The sequence below is a fragment of the Babylonia areolata genome, chromosome 2, assembly GCF_041734735.1.
Source record: "Babylonia areolata isolate BAREFJ2019XMU chromosome 2, ASM4173473v1, whole genome shotgun sequence".
Classification (NCBI taxonomy): Eukaryota; Metazoa; Mollusca; class Gastropoda; order Neogastropoda; family Buccinidae; genus Babylonia; species Babylonia areolata.
In genome coordinates this window covers 27,242,733-27,269,246 of record NC_134877.1, presented here as the reverse complement: position 1 = coordinate 27,269,246, position 26,514 = coordinate 27,242,733, and the positions used below count along the sequence as shown (strand labels likewise).

The window sequence follows — 26,514 nt, the reverse complement described above, 5'->3', positions numbered from 1 at the left end:
AGTTCTACTCTGCTCAAGCGTACACCCTCATCATGCCGAAAACGCGACATTATGCCTATGATGCAGCCTTCAAATTGAAGGCGATCGACCTAGCAGAGGACAGTGCAAGCGACGAACCAGCAGCGACCTCCACCTTCATGTTCATGAAGTGAAAGCGAGGCTGAAGTCAGTGACAAGATGGCGGAGGAAGCTGCGCTGGTTCTCTTCAACACGGACACTGAAGACGAAGATTTTAGTGGATTCAGTGAGCAGGATGACGTTGAATAAATGTGACTATCCCTAAATTATGGATCTTATTTTCGTTGTGTTTATTATTTTTTTGTGGCACTAGCAGTATTTTCGCTTGCTTTTCTTTGTGCTGTTCCCACTTGTGTTTATTTCATAACCTACAGTATCGACAGCTTTTCTGCAGTATCAGTATGTGTTCTGGAACCGGAAATAAGTACGGCTTATAAGCAGGTGCGGCTTATGTATGTATAAAGTTAAATTTTTTCCAAACTTTAGTGGGTGTGGCTTATATACCAGTGCGCTCAATAGACCGAACTTTACGGTATATATTTGTGTACTTATCAGAGTGGGTTTCTTCTGCAGAATTTTGCCAGAGGACAGCAACAACGTCGGCAGGGGTGCGCCTAGTGTGTGCTGCACTCGGGACCTTGGTTTACATCTCATCTGAATAACTACATGCTCAGTTTGATTTTCCAGTCAAATTGGGGAGAAAGAGCAAGAGTGTACTTGTCAGCAGCAGTCAAAATGGAGAACAAAAGAACCAAAAAAAATTCTTGACGGCAAATGAGTAGTTCAACACACACACACGCACACACACGCACTCGAACATACACACACACAAACAAAACACTTCCAAAGCATTTCAATGACTACTATCCCTGCACGCATGCACACAAGAACACACGCACACAAACACCCACACACACACACACAGACACGCACACAAACACGAACATACACACGCACAAACAAAACACTTCCAAAGCATTTCAATGAATACTATCCCTGCACGCATGCACACATTAACACACGCACACAAACACCCACACACACACACACGAACACACACAGACACACACACGAACATACACACGCACAAACAAAACACTTCCAAAGCATTCCAACGACCACTATCCCCTGTCCCCCACCACCACCACCACCACTTACACAGCAGCAGTGTCCCACCCACCTTCTGCCTTGTGCAGCTCCATAAACACACACACACACACACACACACATATCACTTCCAAAGCATTCCAACGACCACTATCCCCTTCCAACCCACCTTCCGCCTTGTGCAGCTCCATGAACACACACACACACAAACGTATCACTTCCAAAGCATTCCAACGACCACTATCCCCTTCCAACCCACCTTCCGCCTTGTGCAGCTCCATGAACACACACACACACACACACACAAACGTATCACTTCCAAAGCATTCCAACGACCACTATCCCCTTCCAACCCACCTTCCGCCTTGTGCAGCTCCAGTCCCAGGTACTCCTTGGCAGCCACCTCCTGTCGTACCTGGTCCTCCAGGTCCTTCAGGCGGGCCGCGAGCTGATCGTTGTCACGGGTACGGGCGGCCATAGTGTCCAGCAGCTGGCTCTGCGTGGCCTTGGCCTCCATCAGCTGCTGCGTCGTCCGCTCAATCATCTCCAACAGCCGGCTCACCGCGCTCTGCAGCCGCCCTCTGGCATCTGACCCACGTACAGACAGAGGCAGACCCCAGTGACATGAGTGACGGGTGTAATAGCCAAGTGGTTGAAGCGTTGGGACTTTCAATCTGAGGGTCCTGGGTTTGAATCTTGGTTTAACGGTGCCTGGTGGGTAAAGGGTGGGGATTTTTTCCCCCGATCTCCTCAAGTCAACATTATTTTATGTGCAGACCTGCTAGCGCCTGAACCCCCTTAGTGTGTTTACGCACACTGAGGATCAAATACGCATATTACAGATCCTGTAATCCATGTCAATATTCAGTGGGTTATGGAAACAAGAACATGCCCAGCGTGTACATCCCCGAAAATGTAGTATGGTTGCCAACATGGCAGGGTAAATAAGCAAGATGGTTATACACGTAAAAAGTTATATGTCTGTCTGAGTATATGTGTGCGTGACTGAAACCTGACTGAATGATACTGGAAACGAATGATGAGCACCCAATGGCAGCTGTCAGTCAGCTCTAGCCAGGTAGGCAGCCTGTTGTGCAAATGACTCCATATTTGTAAAGCGCCTTGAGCTTGGTCTCAACCAAGGAAAAGCGCTATGTAAGTATATCCATATCACCAAGTGTAGCAGCCTGCTCGTATCCCTGGCTGGATTTTTACCTCCACCCCCCCCCCCAACCCCAAGGTCAAATCTGGCTTGTTGCCTACATCAACCCTGAAGTCTATGCAGACTCAGCCTAGAATGTCTCCTGGGGGTTAATTTCAACTGCTCAGCACTGACCCCCCACCATCCGGAGACCTCCCCACTCCCCACCACCCCCATCCCCTCAGAAGACTGAAAGAAGTGAGTGGTGTGAGACAGGAAGAAGTGAGTGGTGTCAGACAAAAGACAGAAAGAAGTGAGTGGTGTGAGACAAAAGACAGAAAGAAGTGAGTGGTGTGAGACAGAAGACAGAAAGAAGTGAGTGGTGTGAGACAGAAAGAAGTGAGTGGTGTAAGACAGAAGACAGAAAGAAGTGAGTGGTGTGAGACAGAAGACAGAAAGAAGTGAGTGGTGTGAGACAGAAAGAAGTGAGTGGTGTAAGACAGACGACAGAAAGAAGTGAGTGGTGTGAGACAGACGACAGAAAGAAGTGAGTGGTGTGAGACAGAAGACAGAAAGAAGTGAGTGGTGTGAGACAGACGACAGAAAGAAGTGAGCGGTGTGAGACAGAAGACAGAAAGAAGTGAGTGGTGTGAGACAGACGACAGAAAGAAGTGAGTGGTATGAGAGAAAGAAGTGAGTGGTGTGAGACAGACGACAGAAAGAAGTGAGTGGTATGAGAGAAAGAAGTGAGCGGTGTGAGACAGAAGACAGAAAGAAGTGAGTGGTGTAAGACAGACGACAGAAAGAAGTGAGCGGTGTGAGACAGACGACAGAAAGAAGTGAGTGGTGTGAGACAGAAGACAGAAAGAAGTGAGTGGTATGAGAGAAAGAAGTGAGCGGTGTGAGACAGAAGACAGAAAGAAGTGAGTGGTGTGAGACAGAAGACAGAAAGAAGTGAGTGGTGTGAGACAGACGACAGAAAGAAGTGAGTGGTGTGAGACAGAAGACAGAAAGAAGTGAGTGGTGTGAGACAGAAGACAGAAAGAAGTGAGCGGTGTGAGACAGAAAGAAGTGAGTGGTATGAGACAGAAGACAGAAAGAAGTGAGACGTGTGAGACAGAAAGAAGTGAGTGGTATGCGACAGAAGTCAGAAAGAAGTGAGACGTGTGAGACAGAAAGAAGCGAGTGGTATGAGACAGAAGACAGAAAGAAGTGAGTGGTGTGAGACAGAAGACAGAAAGAAGTGAGCGGTGTGAGACAGAAAGAAGTGAGTGGTATGAGACAGAAAGAAGTGAGTGGTATGAGACAGAAAGAAGTGAGTGGTGTGAGACAGAAGACAGAAAGAAGTGAGTGGTGTGAGACAGAAAGAAGTGAGCGGTGTGAGATAGAAAGAAGTGAGTGGTGTGAGACAGAAAGAAGTGAGTGGTGTGAGACAGAAAGAAGTGAGTGGTGTGAGACAGAAGACAGAAAGAAGTGAGTGGTGTGAGACAGAAGACAGAAAGAAGTGAGTGGTATGAGACAGAAGACAGAAAGAAGTGAGTGGTATGAGACAGAAGACAGAAAGAAGTGAGCGGTGTGAGATAGAAAGAAGTGAGTGGTGTGAGACAGAAGACAGAAAGAAGTGAGTGGTGTGAGACAGACGACAGAAAGAAGTGAGCGGTGTGAGACAGAAAGAAGTGAGTGGTGTGAGACAGAAGACAGAAAGAAGTGAGTGGTGTGAGACAGAAGACAGAAAGAAGTGAGAGGTGTGAGACAGAAGACAGAAAGAAGTGAGAGGTGTGAGACAGAAGACAGAAAGAAGTGAGAGGTGTGAGACAGAAGACAGAAAGAAGTGAGCGGTGTGAGAGAAAGAAGTGAGCGGTGTGAGACAGAAAGAAGTGAGAGGTGTGAGACAGAAAGAAGTGAGAGGTGTGAGACAGAAGACAGAAAGAAGTGAGTAGTGTGAGACAGAAGACAGAAAGAAGTGAGCGGTGTGAGACAGAAAGAAGTGAGTACCGGACACAATCTCCTCTCCCTCAGCGTCAATGTCCGGCCCAGTGAAGATGGACTCTGTCAGTCGCTGTGACATGTCCAGCCCTTCGTCTGTGGCACTGGACAGGATGGACGTCTCCTCCAGTGTGGGGCTGCTGGTGTCCGCCTCGCCTGCAACAACATGGTGTGTGCGCTGGTCAGCTGCATGTGTGTACATGTGTCCAACACACTGCGTGCAGTGGTCATCAACATGTGTGCACATGTGTGTCTAACACGTTGCGTGCACTGGTCAGCTACATGTGTGTACACTGGTCAGCTACATGTGTGTACACGTGTCCAACACACTGTGTGCAGTGGTCAGCTACACGTGTGTGCACTGGTCAGCTACAGGTGTACACTGGTCAGCTACATGTGTGTACATGTGTTCAACACACTGTGTGCACTGGTCAGCTACAGGTGTACACTGGTCAGCTACATGTGTACATGTGTCCAAAGTGTTGTGTGCACTGGTCATCTACATGTGTGTACACGTGTATCCAGCATGTATTGTGCACTGGTCAGCTGCTTGAGTGTAGATATATGTCCAGTTTACCTTCACAACGCATTTTGTGTGTTGGTCAAGTACATGTATGAAAATATATGTCCAACTTACCTTTCCAACACATTTTATGCATTGGTCAAGTACAAGCATGTAAATATATGTCCAGTTTCATTACACTGTGTGTTTTCGTCAATCAAAAGTATGTTAACATGTTTCCAATTTCAAACAGCCAGTAGCTGATGGTGTCGTTTGATTCATGAAACGTTTGTTTTTTTTGTTTTTTATATTTTTTTTATGATAAATCTGACAGTCTAACAGAGATGATCTATACAACTTTCCACACACAAAAAAATAAATAAAAATACATAAATTTTACTACAATGGTGCCCAGTGTTGATACGCACATATTATCATATACTTTTATGATGGCCGATCACAAGAAAAAAGCAACAATCCTTTGAAGTGACTTACAAATTAACCAAACACAAAGGCCACAGCTCATGATACAGACAAAACGTGCAGCACTCACATAATAACAAACAAAATGTACTTATGTTGCACATAAAACACAATCAAAATACAAAAAAATGGGCTCATGATATGAACAAACTGCACTTACGATACAAACAAAAATGTGCTCAGGATGCAAATATATTGCACTCATGATGATACAAACAAACAAAAAAACAACCTCTCATGACGAAACAAACAAAACACACCCACGACAACCCAGACAAAAAAATAATAAAGCCCTTACAACGACAAAAACACGATGATGCAAATATATAAAAAAAAAGCCCTCACAAAGACACAAGCAAAACACGCTCACGACAACACAAACAAAACACACTCACGATGACGCAAATAAAAATTTTAAAAAGCCCTCACGATGACACAAACAAAACACACTCACGAAGACACAAAATGCACTCACGACAGACATTTGAAAAAGCCTTCATGACTACCGGGTACATGAAAAAAACACTTACAAAAACACAAACTAAAACAGCCCTCACAACAACACAAAACAAAACATACTCACATAAACACAAACCACAAAACAACACTCACTATGCCTCCAGCTGTGCTCGCTCTGAGGTGAGGACACCGCAACGCCGGCGCCCCCGATGGCTCCCCCCCTGTCCCCTCCCCCAGCCACCCCCATGAAGGAGGTCAGCCCCGCTCCCCGTGGGGTCACCAGGTCCCCTGCTCCTTGCAGGGGGTGGGTGGGGGTGTGGGGGCGGGGGGCGGAGGCGGTGACGAGGGTGTGCAGGCGACGGTTGATGGTGTCCTCAACCTCCACGTAGGTGTGCACAGAGTCCGACAGCAGCTGCAGCAAGTGGTTGTTGGTCCGCTGGACCGCGTCCCTGTAATTGAAAGCACAGACATCTTTGTTTTTTCAAACCACATATGCCCATCAGTGGAGTGATGGCCCTACAGGTAACGCGTCCGCCTAGGAAGCATGAGAATCTGAGGGCACTGGTTCGAATCACGGCACAGTTGCCAGTATTTTCTCCCCCTCCACAACACCTTGAGTGGTTGTCTGGACGCTAGTCATTTGGATGAGACGATAAACTGAGGTCCCGTGTGCAGCATGCACTTAGCACATGTAAAAGAACCCACGGCAATAAAAGGGATGTCCCTGGCAAAATTCTGTAGGAAAAAAACCCTTCGATAGGAAAACAAAAAAACTGCACACAGGAAAAAATACAAAACAAGAGAGGCAAGGCCTTCAAGACTCACTTGTGATACACTTAAAAAAAAAAAAAAAATCTAATCGTTAAAATGTTTTCTGTATTTGTTATTATAAAGCTTCGGGTTAAAAAAAAAAGAAAGAAAAAAAAGTCCCCGTGTTTGGGTGAGAAGAAACTGTCTTACCCATTACACTATCGTGGCTCCTTAACTGACATTCTAACGTCTAAAATTTAATATTTGAACATACTTTTTTAAAGGGCGATAAATCAATTGCGGTATTTGCAGTGAGAACGCTGTTTAAATCATATTATTCTGGAGTATCTTGGGCATTCAAAAAATCTTTAAGGGCAATAAAAAATTCTTTTTAAGTCTGCGGTAAAGGAGACATGGCTATCGCCGCAATCACACTGCAACATTTAGCCGTTTTCTCTAGATCTAGATAGATGTACAAGTTTAGTTACACCTGCCGGGAAAGTAGTACGACATGGTCAATTCAATTTCTCTTTTATGTTCATTCTAGTTTTATAGTTTTAAAGTTGATATGAAAATTTAGTATTTTGTTAAACTAATAACATGTAGAGCCAAGTACAAGTACTTCTAAACGCTGTATGAAGTGAAAAGGACTTCATTTTGAGAAAAGTCAAGACTGGAAATTTTTTCGTTTCATCAATTCAAGGGTATTAACTCGCATGGTTTACAATTTTTAACTGTGAATTCCGACTGATTCTGTGGATACTTTTATGGCAGTTTGGGGCATAATCCAGTAAGTGATGAGGCATTCACAAATCTTTCTCTGAATAAATATTTAACAGTCTCCTTCTCCAACTTTCCATCACATGTTATCGTGTATTGTCCATTGAATATAGGACTGAACGGGCAGGTCAACAACTTGAAACAAAATGGCGTCGTTCGCGTTCATGAAGAATAGGAGCACGCGCTTTGAATGTGTATAAATATGTGTACGCAATTGATTTTTGCCCACGACCTTCAGGGCTCAGCCAATAGATCTATAAAGTCCACTCGTCGTACTGATTTTAGTATTTTCCGAAAAAGACCACTTGGGTGAATGAACATAGTGAAAGCCCTGTACACTGAGAGTAAAACACACAAGCTTTTTATGTATAGAGTATAATTTCAAAATGTGATGTTTAAGATGAGTAAGATCAGTTTAAAGCAAATTAAGTCCCCTAGCATTAATTACAGATGAATTTCCCTTTTTTACTATCTGCACCAAAATGTTTGCAAAATTAAAAAAAAATTCCATGCTTAGCAAAAGAAGTTCCTGTTTGAACAAAAAGTGATAATAATGACTGCTCTTGTTGCTGTGTCAGAATACCAGATCAAAGTGCCAAGTTTAGAGAATAAAAAAAAAATATATAAATATAACAGTAAATGCAGTTTGCATATAATTTGGCTTCTTTTTTTAATTTTTTTTGTGCCCATCCCAAGGTGCAATATTGTTTTAAACAAGATGACTGGAAAGAACAGAATTTTTCCTATTTTTATGCCTAATTTGGCGTCAACTGACAAAGTATTTGCAGAGAAAATGTCAGTGTTAAAGTTTACCACGGACACACACAGACAACCGAACACCGGGTTAAAACATAGACTCACTTTGTTTACACAAGTGAGTCAAAAATGGGTGGTGCTCTCAGTGTAGTGACTCACTCTCCCTGTGGAGAGCAGCCCAAATTTCACACAGAGAAATCTGTTGTGACAAAAAAAAGAGGAGTAATACAATACAATAACTACAAAACTGTCATATTCCATGCCCATTCCATAGATGCTATGATTTTGTCCTGTTCCTTACATATGATTGCACTATAGGCCTGTGGAAGGATCAGGAACCATCTAAGTGTCTTCTCACCGACATCTTTCACACACAAACAGCCGGGTCCATTCTTCTTTCTTTTCTAATCCATTCATTTCAAACAATGACTTTATTTTTTTCTTCTTTTCTAATTTATTCATTTTCGAGTTCATTCATTTTAAACTTTTTTTTTTCTTTTCTAATCCATTCATTTTCAACAATGTCTGAGTGTGTGTGTGTGTGTGTGTTATGAATTAGTGGATGATATCTGGATGTTCGCTATATGCTTGAGGCAAATTTGTGATTTGTACACATTAGAGTGGGGGATGGGTGGAGTAAAGGGGTTTTTTTTGTTTGTTTTTTTATAGAAATCTCACTAGCAGTTATCAATTCTTATGAAACATTTTTTCTTTTTATTATATTTCACTCATACAACATGCCTTGTGCACTAATGTGTCATAATAAATGGTGAAATAGAAATATGCTATTATCACTAGTAGTAGCAGCAGTAATACTATCATCATCATTGTTATCGTCACTATCATTATTACAAAGCACCAACACCATGCCTTGAGCACTACTGTATCATGGTAAAAGGCGCAACAGAAACAAACAACAATCGCCGTCATCATCGTTATAATGACACGTTCACCATCACCCTCCAAGCAGCCCCCCACCCACTGCGGTCACCTACCTCTCAGCAGAGATGCGGTCCAGGTCTGTACGCAGCATGTGGAACAGGCCGGGATCACCCCCGTCCCTGCCCTCCCCCTGCCACCCTGCCCCCTGGGGTGGGGAGGAGGTGAGGGTGTGCACCGACGACGACGCAGGGGACGCCACCAGGGTGGAATTGCTGGCCGTCATGCTGTCCTCCTGGTGGTGGTGGTGGTGTTGGTGTTGAGCCAGCTGCTGCGTCAGTCGCTCCACCTCAGCCTCCAGCTGGTGACACAAAGCCAGCGGTCGTCGGAGGAGGAAAATAAACAGGAGACTACTACCGTAATTTTCAGTCTTTCTTCTGCAATTCCCACGTTCAATCGTATGTACACGAGTGGGCTTTTACGTGTATGACCATTTTTAACTCCACCCTGTAGGCAGCAATACTCCGTTTTCTGGGGTGTGTATGTTCTTGTTTCCATAACCCTCCGAATGATGACATGGACTACAGGATCTAACACGGGCATTTGATCTTCTGCTTGCGTATGCACACAAAGGGGTTTCAGGCACAAGTAGGTCAGCACATATGTTGACCTGGGAGATCGGAAAAATCTCCATCCTTTACCCACCAGGTTCCATTACCAAGATTTAAACCTGGGACTCTCAATGCTTTAACCACTCGGCTATTGCGCCCGTTATTTTTCGCCTATAAGGAGTTACTTTCTTTTTTACTCAAAAATCTTACCTCTGCATATTATCGGCTGTATGTATCCTATCTGTGTCTGATAAAACTAAATTCCATCCACCACCTGGGACCACCTGACACAACAAACTCAAGATATATATGACAACATCCACGATCACACTGAACAGCAACACTTCAGTCTTACCACTGTTTGATTCGACATGGTTCATGTTCGCAATCGAATCTGACCTAACATACTGCATCAAATATTTTTCAACTGAACACGATCGCAGTTCACCCTTAAAAAAAAAAAATTATGGTGTGAAAGTGGAGAAATCGAAAGTGAACTGATCGTTTTTCGAAAGCAGAACGCAAAGCAAAATGGCGGATGGGACTGAAACCTGGGTTAGCAGACTGGATTGTGATGGAGCAAGTTAATGAACTGGGGTTTTACAACAGTATACATGCGACTGAAGGCTGTAAAATTGTATAAAAAAAATTTTTTTTTGGATTGACTAAAAAGAAGGGGTGGGCTCTTGCTGAGAGAGGGTTGGGGGGAAGGGGGGTGGGGGGGAGGACTCACCTCTTTGATTCTCTCCTCTTGCTGAGGGAGGGTTGGGGGGTAGGGGGCTGGGGGGAGAGGACTCACCTCTTTGATTCTCTCCTCTTGCTCAGGGAGGGTTGGGGGGTAGGGGTGTGGGGGGAGAGGACTCACCTCTTTGATTATCTCCCCTTGCAGAGGGAGGGTTGGGGGCTTGGGGGATGGGGTGGGGGGACTCACCTCTTTGATTCTCTCCTCTTGCCGCGGGGAGGAAGGAAGGGGGCTCTTCACGACGTCAGCAAAGCTGCGTGTTTTTCCCAGCGTGGAGGACAGGCTGTGCACGCTGCCCTCTTCGTCCGTGGTCTCGTACTCCAGGCTGCTGCGCAGTTCTGGGGTGGCCTCTCCGTCCCTGGCACCCTGCTCAATGGGGGGGTGCACAGCTTGTGTTATCTCCGTGTGTTCTGTGACTTCATCTACACAGCTTGTGTTATCATGTTTTGTGAATTCATCTACACAGCTTGTGTTATCATTATATGTTCTGTGACCATCTACACAGCTTGTGTTATCACCGTGTGTTCTGTGACTTCATCTACACAGCTTGTGGTATCACCGTGTGTTCTGTGACTTCATCTACACAGCTTGTGTTATCATGTTTTGTGACTTCATCTACACAGCTTGTGTTATGTTTTGTGATTTCATCTACACAGCTTGTGTTATCACTGTGTGTTCTGTGACCATCTACACAGCTTGTGTTATCACCGTGTGTTCTGTGACTTCATCTACACAGCTTGTGGTATCACCGTGTGTTCTGTGACTTCATCTACACAGCTTGTGTTATCACCGTGTGTTCTGTGACTTCATCTACACAGCTTGTGGTATCACCGTGTGTTCTGTGACTTCATCTACACAGCTTGTGTTATCATGTTTTGTGACTTCATCTTCACAGCTTGTGTTATCATGTTTTGTGATTTCATCTACACAGCTTGTGTCATTATGTGTTTTGTGACTTCATCTTCACAGCTTGTGTTATCATGTTTTGTGACTTCATCTACACAGCTTGTGTTATCATGTGTTTTGTGACTTCGTCTTCACAGCTTGTGTTATCATGTGTTTTGTGACTCCATCTTCACAGCTTGTGTCATCATGTGCTTTGTGACTTCATCTACACAGCTTGTGTTATCATGTTTTGTGACTCCATCTTCACAGCTTGTGTCATCATGTGCTTTGTGACTTCATCTACACAACTTGTGTTATCATGTTTTGTGACTTCATCTTCACAGCTTGTGTTATCAACGTGTGTTCTGTGACTTCATCTATACAGGTTGTGTTATCATGTTTTGTGATTTCATCTACACAACTTGTGTTATCATGTTTTGTGACTTCATCTTCACAGCTTGTGTTATCGACGTGTGTTCTGTGACTTCATCTACACAGCTTATGTTATCATGTTTTGTGACTTCATCTACACAACTTGTGTTACCATGTTTTGTGACTTCATCTTCACAGCTTGTGTTATCACCGTGTGTTCTGTGACTTCATCTACACATCTTGTGTCATCATGTGTTTTGTGACTTCATGTGTACAGAATACAACATGTGTCATGATGATGCATTCACTATCTCAGTACAGCAATAGGAAATGCATGTGTCAATGTATTACATTCGGTAACTGATCAAACGCAGAATACATGTCCTATTAAAACACTTCATAACTGAGCATGTGTAGAATCTGTATTCTCAACCAGAAAGATGAAGAGGCCACAGTAAACATCATAAAATGTTATTTTGTTAGTGGAAAACGATGCCAACAAACCATAAGTCTAACTTAAAAGTGATGCTACAGGTCATAAAACCAAGAATTTTTCATGAATCAAATAACATAAATATGCACAGACAAAAACAAAAAAACAAAAAAAAACCCACACAAAATATGAATGTAGCTTGTAAAAGAATAAACAGAAATTCTGAAGGGTTTTAAGATACAGTTACTCCAGTCACAACATTAACAGAATAAAAAGTAGTAAATAATCAAGAAGCAACAAAGCAAATATATAAAATATGGCGGAATACAACGCAATGCACTGAATTTTACAAGAAAAAAACCCACAAGCTCAATGAAAGGCACTCAGAGCAGCATACATGTATAATAAATACAATTCAAGCCTGCATCAGAACTACTGACATAACATTTCATTTACAGGGCGTTCTTTAACAAAAAAACATCATTAAGAGTCACTGTGACTGTTTTGAAGACAAAACAAGTGAGGCTGAACTCAGATCAAACCAACCTGTTTGACAGAACAAGACACTTCTTCTTCTTCTGCGTTTGTGGGCTGCAACTCGTATGTAAGCGAGTGGGCTTTTACGTGTATGACTGTTTTTACCCCGCCATGTAGGCAGCCATACTCCACTTTTGGGGGTGTGCATGCAGGGTATGTTCTTGCTTCCATAACCCACCAAACGCTGACATGGATTACAGGATCTTTAACGTGCGTATCTGATTTTCTGCTTGCGTATACACACAAAGGGGGTTCAGGCACTAGCAGGTCTGCACATATGTTGACCTGGGAGATTGGAAAAATCTCCACCCTTTACCCACCAGGCGCCGTCACCGAGATTTGAACCCGGGACCCTGAGATTGAGAGTCCAACGCTTTAACCACTCGGCTACTGCACCTGTCGAACAAGACGCAATCTTCCATGCCTTCTCCAAACATTCATCAAATCCCCTATCAAGGTACACTCACAACTTATAAGCTAAGCAGATGGCATCCCTTGTTTTCTTGCATAAAACTGTTTTGGTTTTACAGAATGTCTAACGATCTCATCCTTTTCTTTATCAAGCAAAAGAAAAACATTTTCAACTGTTTCAATTTGTAAGACATCAGGCACAAACATCTGACTAATATTGCTGTGAAAATTCATTTTTTGAGAGCCATATCCCTCAGATCATATTTGATTTCTCCCTCAAGAGGTTTGGTTGACCTGAAAGTAGAGTTTATGCACTGGTAAGGCATCTGCTTTTTTCTTTTTTTTTTTCACAGATGTGGTACAGCATGTATGGATCATTCTACACACTTTGACGCCTCCTTGAAACGGACACTGATTCAGGATGATCACCATTTTGGCACTGGATCTGAATCAGACGCTTTCCCTCCCCTGTTCTTCTTCCTTGTCCATTAATTCAGGGGCCCAACCGATCAATACTAACATGATTTCCAACAACCGCTCTTCTCTCCCCTCTATAATTGTACCACGGCTGGTTGGGTAACTGTGTGTGAATGCTAGCCTGGACAACAAGGGAGGCAATACACAACACAGCAGGGGGGCTAACCTGGTGAAAGGATCTGTGCAGGGGCAAAGTAATTTCTGACACAGCATGCATGGCTTCCGGACCAGGTCGATAGCACTCACCGGCCAACTGCCCCGCATGCTATGGGAGGGTTAGGCACAGCACACACACACACACACACAATGAAATTAACTGTCTTGAAATAAAGAGACACACAATTAGGGATCAAACATGGCAAATCAAGAGAAAATTAACTCATTCTACCCCACAGCGACATGCCTGCTACAGCTCCCATGGACCAGCACTACATGAGACCACTGCAGTGTAAAAAAAAAAAAAAAAGAAAAAAAAAAAGAGTTCACTAAAATGGCAAAAATTGATGGAGAACTGCTGATTTAATCGGTTAAATAAAGCTTCCTTTTCATGCTTTCAGAATCCATAAATGGCCCAGTTCAGAATGTCAACTGTACCAAGCAACAATTAACAAAATTAGAATAGTGAATGTCAACTGTACCAAGCAACAATTAACAAAATCAGAATAGTGTCTTGGTACTAGAATACTTGTGCCAGGTCCACAGGGGAAACGGTACGGTACGAGTTTACTCGTACCTGGAGTAGAGTGAGTTGAGCATCAACCAGAAGAAATTATAATAAGAAAAATCAAGCATCAAACAGGGTAAATAAAGTGAAGAATAGGATCAAACGTGATGCATACTGAGAAAAATGTGATTATAACAGACAAACAAAGAGAACAATAGGATAAATAATGAGAAAAGCAGGCATCAAACAGGATAAATAAAGAGAGAAGTAGGCAACAAACTAGATTAATAAATATATACAGGAAAATAAGCACCAAACGTGATGCATACTGAGAAAAACTATGATCAGAAAGAATAAATAAAGAGACCTATAGGATAAATGAAGAGAAAAGTAGACATCAAACAGGATAAATAAAGAGAAAAGTATGCATCAAACAGGATGAATAAAGATAAAAATGGGTATCACACAGGGTTCAGTAACAGAAGTAACTAAGGCAGCGAGCCACATCAAATCGTATTTCATAATAAAATCAACTAAAAAAAAAAAAACAACAACAAAAAACAAAACTTGTTGGTCATTACTATTTACAACTGGCTCCTCAACACACACACACACACACGCACGCACACACATGCGCGTGTGCGCGCGCACACACACACACACACACACACACTGTATGGACTGAATTTGTTAACACACCATGTATACAACCAAAAAACTGAATTTGTTCACACATAATTAATAAAACCAAAACAACTTTTTTAAGTGTTAATCAATTTCTAATGTTAATCAAGCAAGTTGTTTTATAACCACCTCTTCACACACACACACACACAGAAACTAAAAAAAAAAAAAAAAATTTTTTTAAATAAAAAAAAACCAAAACACACACACACACACACACAAAAAAACAGGCACAGAGATGGAAGCTGACCACAAGAAAATACGACTCAACATAGTTCAATACATCTGACAGGACATTACAAAAAGACAACTCTTCTCGCCACTGCCACTCACCCGAAGCATTGCCACGGTCTCAGCGGTGAGGGTTTGTGTGTGGGGAGGGCACTGCTGGGCGTCTTGTTGCTGTTGTTGCTGTGCCTGTTGCTGTTGTTGCTGTTGCTGGAGGGAGTGCTCCAGGGAAGCCAGCTGCTCCCTCAGCTGCCGCACCTCAGCCTGGTGAGCCTGCTCCAGGTCCGACCTCACCACGTCCGTGTCCAGGGCTGCCGCCTCCAGCTCCTCCTGCTGACTGGCCTGCAGCTCTGCAACCATGCACGCACACACACACATGTATATGTACACACACACAAACGCACACACACACACACACATGTACATGTACACACACACACAAACACACACACATGTATATGTACACACACACAAACGCACACACACACACACACACACATGTACATGTACACACACACACAAACACACACACATGTACATGAGCACGCACACACATACACACACACACACACAAATGGACAAACCAATCATGATAACAACAAGTGCATTTATATAAAAGCACTTTCAAACCTCTCAAAGTGCTTTACAATGACACTTCAGTCAGACCCTCAGCACACAAGTATACAGACAAGTACGCACTCGCACTCACACTCACAATCACACACACACACACACACATGTAAAATGCACACACACATGCATGCGCACGTAAACACACACACACACGCAGAGTCTATATTCACCTTCATTCACAAAACCTAACATCAGAATATGACAGGAATCTGTCTTCCTTCTTTCACTGAACCTAACATCTCACAATGACAGTAATCTATCTACCCTTCTTTCAGTGAACCTAACACCAGAAAACAACAGTAATCTATCTACCTTTCTTTCAGTGAACCTAACACCAGAAAACAACAGTAATCTATCTACCCTTATTTCAGTGAACCTAACACCACAAAACAACAGTAACCTATCCACCCTTCTTTCAGTGAACCTAACACCAGAAAACAACAGTAATCTATCTACCTTTCTTTCAGTGAACCTAACACCAGAAAACAACAGTAATCTACCTTTCTTTCAGTGAACCTAACACCAGAAATCAACAGTAACCTATCCACCCTTCTTTCAGGGAACCTAACACCAGAAAACAACAGTAATCTATCTACCCTTCTTTCAGTAAACCTAACACCAGAAATCAACAGTAACCTATCCACCCTTCTTTCAGTAAACCTAACACCAGAAAACAACAGTAATCTATCCACCTTTCTTTCAGGGAACCTAACACCAGAAAACAACAGTGATCTATCTACCCTTCTTTCAGTGAACCTAACACCAGAAAACAACAGTAACCTATCCACCCTTCTTTCAGGGAACCTAACACCAGAAAACAACAGTAATCTATCTACCTTTCTTTCAGTGAACCTAACACCAGAAAACAACAGTAATCTATCTACCTTTCTTTCAGTGAACCTAACACCAGAAAACAACAGTAATCTATCTACCTTTCTTTCAGGGAACCTAACACCAGAAAACAACAGTAACCTATCCACCCTTCTTTCAGGGAACCTAACACCAGAAAACAACAGTAATCTATCTACCTTTCTTTCAGGGAACCTAACACCAGAAAACAACAGTAATCTATCTACCCTTCTTTCAGTAAACCTAACACCAGAAATCAACAGTAATCTATCTACCCTTCTTTCAGTAAACCTAACACCAGAAAACAACAGTAATCTATCTACCCTTCTTTCAGGGAACCTAACACCAGAAAACAACAGTAATCTATCCACCCTTCTTTCAGGGAACCTAACACCAGAAAACAACAGTAATCTATCTACCTTTCTTTCAGGGAACCTAACACCAGAAAACAACAGTAATCTATCTACCCTTCTTTCAGTAAACCTAACACCAGAAAACAACAGTAATCTATCTACCCTTCTTTCAGTAAACCTAACACCAGAAAACAACAGTAATCTATCTACCCTTCTTTCAGTAAACCTAACACCAGAAAACAACAGTAATCTATCTACCCTTCTTTCAGGGAACCTAACACCAGAAAACAACAGTAATCTATCTACCCTTCTTTCAGGGAACCTAACACCAGAAAACAACAGTAATCTATCCACCCTTCTTTCAGGGAACCTAACACCAGAAAACAACAGTAATCAATCTATGGAACATTACATCAGAAAACGACAGTAATCTATCTACCGCTCTTTCACTGAACATGACATCAGAAAATGACAGAAATCTATCTACCCTTCTTTCACTGAACATTACATCAGAAAATGATAGAAATCTATCTACCCCTCTTTCACTGAACATGACATCAGAAAATGACAGTAATCTATCTACACCTCTTTCACTGAACATGACATCAGAAAACGACAGTAATCTATCTACCCTTCTTTAACTGATGTGGTGTAGCGTATATGGATTTGTCCGAACGCAGTGACGCCTCCTTGAGCTACTGAAACTGAAACTAACTGAACATTACATCAGAAAACGACAGTAATCTATCTACCCCTCTTTCTCAGAACATGACATCAGAAAATGACAGAAATCTATCTACCCTTCTTTCACTGAACTGAACATCAGAAAATGACAGTAATCTATCTATCTTTCTTTCACCGAACAGAACAGAACATCAAAAAATTACAGACACTGATGGGCGCAGTAGCCGAGTGGTTACAGCGTTGGACTTTCAATCTGAGGGTCCCGGGTTCAAATCTCGTTAACAGCACCTGGTGGGTAAAGGGTGCAGATTTTTCCAATCTCCCAGGTCAACATACGAGCAGACCTGCTTGTGCCTGAACCCCCTTTGTGTACCGATGCAAAAAGAATATCAAATACGCATGTTAAAGATCCTGTAATCCATGTCAGCGTTCGATGGATTATGGAAACGAGAACATACCCAGCTTGCACACCCTCGAAAACGGAGTATGACTGCCTACATGGCGGGGTAAAAACGGTCATACATGCAAAAGCCCACTCATGTACGTACGAGTGAACGTGGGAGCTGCAGCCCACGAAAGAAGAAGACAGACAGCAATCTGCTCACCTTTGACTCTGGCGTCGTGTCCCTCCTGCAGTGCGGCCATGGCCTCTGTGTGCTCCTCCCTCAACCTGTCCAGCTGGGCCTGTACATCCTGCAGACCTTGAAGAGCGCTCACCGCCTCCCGCAGCTCTGCCCGCATCCTCTCCACCTCTTCCCTCACGCCCTCCGCCTCCCCCCTCGCCGCGGCCAGGGCTTCTGCATGCTCTGCCTGCAAATCGGACCAGATAAAATCCAAAACACTTTATTAATCCATATGTAAGTTAATCTGTGCCCTCACAGGCTCATTATAAACACATGGGTACAAAATCTCGACCCGGCAAAAACCATAAAAAAAAAGTTAAGAAAATGAATTGTTTGCACATCAATATGTACAAATAAAATACTTCAAACAACAACAAAAATCTGTTTATACATATATCAGTAAAATGCATGCACGCACGCTCACATGCACACACACACGCACACACACACACACACACTCACATTAACACACACACACACGCACACACAATCGCACAATCACACATGCATGCACACACAACATGTATCATGCAAATAAACTAATACATCAAAATCTATGTTAAAAAAAGAAAAAAAGAAAAAAAAAAAGAACACACTCTGCACTGCTGTCCCATACACATACCCCTCTCCTCATTCCCCCCCAAAAGCCCCACCCTCACCCCCACCACCCACCAACACCCACCTGCAACGACTCCAGCTTGGCCTCCTTCTCCTCTAGTTCGCTCTTCAGTCCCTTCACCTCCTCCTCCGTGATGGGCACTTCCATGCCCTTCTCGTCCCGGCTGGTGTCGGTTTGAGTGAGCTCAAGCTGTGCCTGCAGCTGAGCGACTTGGGTGGTGAGCGAAGACCTGAGTTCCTCCAGCTCCTGTTCGTGTTTCTCTTTGATCTCCGCCGCCTCCATCTCACGGTCGGCCATGAAGTCATCCATCAGCGTCCGGTGACGCTCAACAAACTTTTTCTGTGTTGGGGGTGCGGGGGGTGGGAAAAAAACAACACAACTGTTCTGTTTTAACACTGTCATGTAAGAACTTTAAGCAGATAGGAGCTTAAAATACACTCAACAAGGTTCTGATGTTTTTACACTGTCATTTAAGAACTTTAAGTAGATATGGAGCTTAAATCACACACAGCTAGTTAAAATGGATACAATTTTGAAATTATAGTTATGGATTTCAGACACCGGTTAATACTACATAACATGATAAATCATGTCAGATTTTTTTGTTTTGTTTTGTTTTGTGCATGCACACACACACTGAAAAAACAACAGGCAAACGGTCCCAGAAAAAATGAAGTCCAAACACACATGCTCACCCCCCCTCTCCATCCCCACAACACACACAAAGTCACACACACACACACACACACATACACCTTCTCAGCCTTCAGGGTGTCATCAAACTCCTGCTGCATCAGGTTCACACACACACACACACAGTGATACACAGCGACACACACACATACACAGTGACACACACACACACACACAGTGACACACACACACACGCACGCACACACACACCTTCTCAGCCTTCAGGGTGTCATCAAACTCCTTGTGCATCAGGTTCACACACACACACACACACACACACACACACACACACACAGTGACACACACACACACACACACACGGCACACACACACACACACACACAGTGACACACACACACACACACACACATGGCAAACACACACACACAATCACACACACACACACAGTGACACACACACACACACACACATACACACATACACACACACACACACACACACACACACTCACACACCTTCTCAGCCTGCAGGGTGTCGTCAAACTCCTGCTGCATCAGGTTCTTGGCCAGCTCCAGCTCCATGTCATAGCGGTCCTTCACCAGTGTGTCCACCCCTGCCCCCTCCCTCTCCTCCACGTCTGTCACACACACACACACCACTTTCTGTTTCAGTTTCGCAAGGAAGCGTCACTGCGTTCGGACAATTCCATTATGATTATACGTACACCCCAACTGCTAGGCTGATACTTGACCAGCAGCATAACTCAACGTGTTTAGTAAAGCTTTGAGCACATACTTTTGTGTATCTATCAGAGTGAATTTCTTTTACAGAATTTTGCCAGAGGACAACACTGTTGTTGCCATGTGTTCTTTTCCAGTGTGCCAAGTGCGTGCTGCACACAGGACCTTGGTTTAACCCTTTGAGCCCTGAGTTCCTGAGCAATTTTAACCCTTCTGCCTGAGCTCCTGAGCCAAAATTTGCAAATAATTGGTATTAAACCCTTTGAGCTCCTGACCACCGCTTTACCGGTGGCAGAGGAAAATGACATAATGCCCAGCCACCGGCTGAGCGGTGTGTAAACACTTGAAGCGTGCAGAGTCTCAACCTGGCCTGTCAGGGCAGAAATCAGGGACAGAAGGTGCGAGAAAACAACTGTACACAACGCAGCAAGTAATTGATATGCTTGATGATTTATCGGAAGTAGAGTATGACAATGATTACTCTGATAGTGAGGTGGAATTCAAATCAGATGATTTTGCTACAGATAGTGATGTTGAAAATGAACCTAAGCATGCAGAATCAGTTGATCAAAGGAGGCGTGTCAGGTTGAGACTCTGCACGCTTCATGGTAGAAATCGATCTTTTGTTATCCAAAGCACATGCACAAAACACAGTGAAAAGGCACAGCAATGTTGGTACTATGTTCGCTGACGTCAGAATATTACGGTTTTTCTGATTGGCTCTTCAATATAAGTCAACCAATAGCAAAACACGACTCAAGTATTTATGCACCGCTCAACCGGTGGCCAGGCATTATGCCACCCCTCCCCACCACCGGTAAAGCAGTGGTCAGGGCTCAAAGGGTTAAGGTCTCATGCGAATGACTAGACGCTCAGTTTTGATTTTCCAGTCGAACTTGGGAGAAAGGGCGAGAGCAGGATTCGAACCAGCCCCTCACGGACACTGTATTGGCAGATAGGCGTCTTAGCCATTCTGCCACCATACCCCTTGCACAGACACCAACAACCATGACAATAATAATAATAACAACAACAACAATGTTGTGTGGAGTGATGACCTAATGGTATCGCACCCACCAAGGAAGTGAGAAAATACAAGCACACAGGATCGAACCTCACACTCAACATTCCCCCCCCCCCTCATCCCCCCCCCCCCCCCCCCATCCCTTCACTACACATTGAGTAGTGGTCTAAATGTCGTCATTCGGATGAGATGATAAACTCAGGTCATATATGTAGTATGCACTCACCTTTAGGCACATAAAAGAACCCACTGAAACGAAAAGGTTGTCCCTGGCAAAATTCTGTAGAAAAGTCCACTTGATACAAAACGCACTCAGACAGAGAAGAGAAAAAAAAGAAATAACAGGGTGGTATTGCATTGTGAGGATGCACTCACCCTGGAGAGAGCAACCCAAACTTCACACAGAGAAATCTGTCGTGACAAAATGTATACAATATAAAAAAATACAAGAATAATGATAATCATGTAGACTGACACACCTCACAAATAAGGAGCTTGTGGCTTTTACAATAACTACTACTAATAATCATAATGACAATGAATAATAATAACGATAAATAACAATATAACAATACTATAATAACGATAATGAAGATTGACAGTTATATCTCCCAGACAGGGAACTCATGGCTTTTACAATAAAAATTCTACTTAATGACAACAAATGAACAATAATCATGATAATAATAATGCAGATTGACACTTACACCTCCCAGTCAGGGAGGTTGTGGCTTTTACAATTAAAGTTTTACCTATATATATATGTGTGTACATATATGTATGTATGTATATATATATATATATATATATATATATATATATATATATATATATATATGCATGCATTCAAGTGCAACATACCACACAAACACAAGCATGCTCTCACAGAAACACACAAGCCAACAGTAATGATAGGACAAATATGCACAGACACTATGAGCAGAAGTTCATGAAGCACTGAAGTCAATAAGATGGTAGGCAGAATGGTAGAAGTGTGTGTATTGAGAGGCTTTTAAAAAAAAAAAAGGAAAAAAAATGGAACTGGGGAATCCACATGAAGGATTTAGAAGTTCAGCTTGTACCAATACCATACTCCTGCACTTAAGTAAGAGAAAGAACGCTGACCTTGAGATTTTTTGTTGCTTTGAGGAATAAGCAAATGTATTTTTTTCTTTTCATTTTTTTTTTTTTTTTTTCACTTTTAAAAAGTTTATTTCTTCACTATTAAGTATTTCACTCATTTTTAATCTGTGCTACCAATGACGTGCAACTTTCTCTGTCCACCTTACCATGCAACTATTAAACAAAACTTTAAAAAAAAAAAAGAGAGAACGAGATTCAGACAAAGGAAATTACACAGACCCATTCTGATATATTAATTTATACTTGTCTGAATTACGAATCTGAAAAACTGAAAAAGCTAACTAATTTCATATTCCCAACAGCCTGTTACTTTAAATTTCCATTTAAATATGCGGCAGTATAAATTACATACTTAAAAAAAAACACAAAAAAACAAACAAACACCCAGTTTAGATAAACACAGAAACACAATCATGTATACATGTAGACATGTGTACACACATGCGCACCCCTTCCCCCTCCCCTACCACACACACAAAAATGCGCGCACACATACACATAGTGACACACACAAACACGCACACACTCACATTTCACTCTTATCAAAACATCACTTTCAGCAAAAAAGATGTTCAAGTTTACTTCAACTGAAGCATGTACACAATACATGCTCTCCCAAATATACATACATGCACACTCTCTACCAGACATACATACACACACACTCTCTCCCAGACATACATACACACACACTCTCTCCCAGACATACATACACACACTCTCACCCAAACATACATACACACACACTCTCTCCCAGACATACATACACACACTCTCACCCAAACATTCATATGCGCACACTCTCTCCCAAACATACACACACCCACACTCTCTCTCAAGCATACATACACACACACAGTCTCTCCCAAACATACACGCACACACTCTCCCAAACACACAAACACATACACTCTCTCCCAAACATACATGGAACTCAAAGCGCTTTACAACAAACACACACACACACGCACACGCACACACAAAAACATCTGCTGCTAAAAAAAAATATATATATATATATATAAAGTGGTTGAAGAGAAGTGCAGTGGAACAAGAGAGGTGAACAGCTCACCTTCCTTCAGCTGGGCGTACTTTTCCTCAGCGTCCCTCAGCAGGGCCTCCAGCTCTGCCACACGCTGTCGGAGTGCCGCCACCTCCTGTGTCTTTTCCTCCTCCACCTGTCCGCACGGCACCACCACCTCTGTCTTCATCTCCCCCACTGAACCCTCCCCCACACCAGTCTCACCCACGCCCTCCGCAATGTGACCGTTAGCACCACCACCGCAGGGAGGGGTGGCCGTGCCGTTTGTCTGCGGCTGACCGTCAACTTCCTTAGTCCTGGAACCCGCGTTCTCAGCACACGGAGATGACTGTAAAGACTGCACGGACTGACAAATCACATCTTGGTGGTTGTGGTGATCTCCCCTCACTACTGGTGGGGACATGTTCAGAGTGGCAGCCAGAGCCGCTTTCACACCGTCCTCAGCGTGCGGAGCGTCAGGAAGACACTCCATGTCGACATCGTCGTCCACCGTCCTTCCTGGAATGCTGGAGTTCTTGGCGCTGTGTCCCAGCCGTTCGGCAAACCGGCGCTCCAGCTCTGCAGCCTGGCGCTTGAGCTCCACGTCCAGCTGGGCCAGGAACTCAGACTGCAGAGACTCCCGCTCCATCTGGGCCTCGTGCTCCAGCTCCTGCCTCAGCTCCTCCAGGGCCTCCGCATGCCCGTGCTCTGCGTCATCCAGCTTTTCTCGCAGTTCCGCCTCCCGGGCCTCCGCCGTGCACAGTGCTGACGTGGCTTCCTCCAGGGACGTCTTCAGCTGCCGCAGCTCATCCTCCACTGTGGGCGTGCTGGTCAGGAGTGCCTCGTCCAGTTCCTGGAAAACCGCAGTCGTTCATCAGCCAGGTGTATACATTTGAAACTGAAATATGACTGTGTCAATTAATTTTTGTCCCAGATGACTTCTCTGTGTGAAATTCATGATGACCTCTCTTGAGGAGAGAGCGTCACCACAGTGCGGGGCCACCTGCATTGTTTTTTCTTCTCTTTTTCTGTTTTCTTTTCTCTTCCACTGATCAGAATTCCACAGAATTATATAAACATACTGAATTCAACAACAATTCAAATAGTTTACATGAGCACCCATTTCTGTCAGTATTTTTGCATTTCCAAGCAGAAATCCACAAAGGTTATCAACAATCGATCTCTTACTCCCTTAGCTTAGCTGTATAATCTGTGATGTTTCAAAGTCCCCAAACTTGGAAATGACTGGTCAAGATGGTCAAAAGCTGATCCTGTACATAAAGTTCTCCAAGTGAAGCATAAAAAAAGCAGCATTCAACAGGGCCTTTCCATTATTCTGGCAACAGATATGTCAGTTGGAATCTGTTCATATTCAGCTTCAAGGAGGTGTCAAAGCATGCCCACTAATCCATGTATGCTCCATCACTAACGCTTTAGAAAACTAAAAAAAAAACTTAGAAAAGTGAAAAAAGGATAAGGTCACATTCAGCAAATTAAGTGGGAAAAAAAAGTGAAAAAAAAGACAGACAGACTATTCTTACCTTCAAGCACTTGAGCTCCTCCGTGAGACTCTCCTTCTCCTTGGCCAGCCCCGTCTCCTTCTCCGTCAGCTCCTGCAGGAGCTTCTGGCTCTCCGCCTTCTCCTGCTGGGCCTGCTCCAGCTCCGTCTCCCTCTCCTGCAGGCTGTGCTGCAGCCGCTCGCTCAGCGCCCTCTGCTGGTCCAGCTGGGAGGTCAGGTCCTCCAGCCTGAGGGCCGCCGAGTCCAGCTGGCCCCCCAGCTCCCCCACCCTGCCCCTCTCCTCCTCCAGGCTGTGCTCCAGACGCCTCACCTGCTCCGTCCTCTCCTCCACTGTTGCCTGAAGTTGTTGGAGTCTGGCGGAGGAGGGGGGAGGAGGAGACAACGACGATGGTTTGGGGTCTGACTGGACACGGGGGGAGTCGGCGAGGTCGCTGTCGGCGTCCGAGATTGCGGTCAAGGTTGCGGTTCTGTGGACGTAGTCCCGTTCCGGTTCCAGCTGGAGACACAGGCTGTCCGGGTCGGAGTCTTCCGTGTGGTCCATCGCCGTGCGTGTACCAGAGTCACCGCCGTCGTTCATGTCCGCAGGTTCCGGAGCCACCATGGACAGGGCGGCCGCATGTTGAAGGGAGGCGATCTGCTTGGAGAAGGACTCTTCCATGTCAGAGATGCGTTGTTCGTACCTGGCCTTCATCTCGGCCATGGCTTCCAAATGCTTTTGCTGCTCAGTTCGCCGCTGCTCTTCCTCCTCTGCAATCAGGGCAACATAATTTTCTTTTCTTTTCTTTTTTTACCTCCAAAAATTACTGAACAAGCAAATGAATACAATTTAAAAAAACAAAACAAAATCAGGTTCAGCATGAACATTATACTATTATCCTAACCATGCCATTCCATGTACTCACAAAATACAGGTATGCACATCTGTCTAAAGTGGGTGGGAGTGGATGTCTTCATGATTTAATGTTAATCAGCAGTCAACTAACGAACCAATCAATAAACTGATCAAGCAAACACTGAACCACACACACACACATGCATGCACACACACACTTACAACACAACAAACACACACTCACGCACATAACACCACACCACAACACACACACACCACACCACACCATGCATCACACCCCAACACACACACAAACACACACAACACCAAAACACACACACACGCATATACACACAAACACACACCACACCATAACATACACGCACACAAACACACACCACACCACAACACACATGCACCACACCACACCACACCCCAACACACACAAAAACACACAACACTACACGACAAAACACACACGTAAACACACAAACACACACCACACCACACCCCAACAAACACACACACACAAAAAAAACAAACCACCACACCACACAACACATAAACACACAAAAAAACACCACATCACACCACACCACACCACAAACACCCCCACACACACAACAAACCACCCTCACCACTGTACTGGGAGATGCGGGCCTGGAAATCGGCAATCTGCTGGTCGTACTGCGCCTGCAGCTGCGCTATCTGCTCCTGCAGATGCTGCACCTCCTGCGTCTGCTGGGACACGCCCTGCGTGCGCTGCTGCAGCACCTCCTCGTACTCCTGCAGCAGTCTGCTGCGCAGCAACAGCACCTCCTCCTGCTGGGCCTGCAGCACCTGGTGGATGGCTACACATACAGCGAGACAGGAGAGAGGAGAACACAGTTCAGTTCAGTTCAGTTTCTCAAGGCG

General features: G+C 43.9%; 1 protein-coding gene across 1 annotated transcript in view; it reads right to left on the bottom strand.

Annotated features, from left to right (window-relative positions):
• LOC143299932 (uncharacterized) overlaps positions 1 to 26,514 on the bottom strand; it is a 197,074-nt gene that overhangs the window by 93,034 nt on the left and 77,526 nt on the right. The window contains 13 exon segments of the mRNA XM_076613478.1: positions 1,483 to 1,713; positions 4,262 to 4,408; positions 5,850 to 6,145; positions 8,978 to 9,222; positions 10,404 to 10,580; positions 13,496 to 13,594; positions 15,011 to 15,255; positions 18,030 to 18,234; positions 18,730 to 19,005; positions 19,836 to 19,957; positions 23,300 to 24,101; positions 24,790 to 25,514; positions 26,238 to 26,450. Coding sequence (XP_076469593.1) covers positions 1,483 to 1,713; positions 4,262 to 4,408; positions 5,850 to 6,145; positions 8,978 to 9,222; positions 10,404 to 10,580; positions 13,496 to 13,594; positions 15,011 to 15,255; positions 18,030 to 18,234; positions 18,730 to 19,005; positions 19,836 to 19,957; positions 23,300 to 24,101; positions 24,790 to 25,514; positions 26,238 to 26,450 — 3,783 coding nt within the window.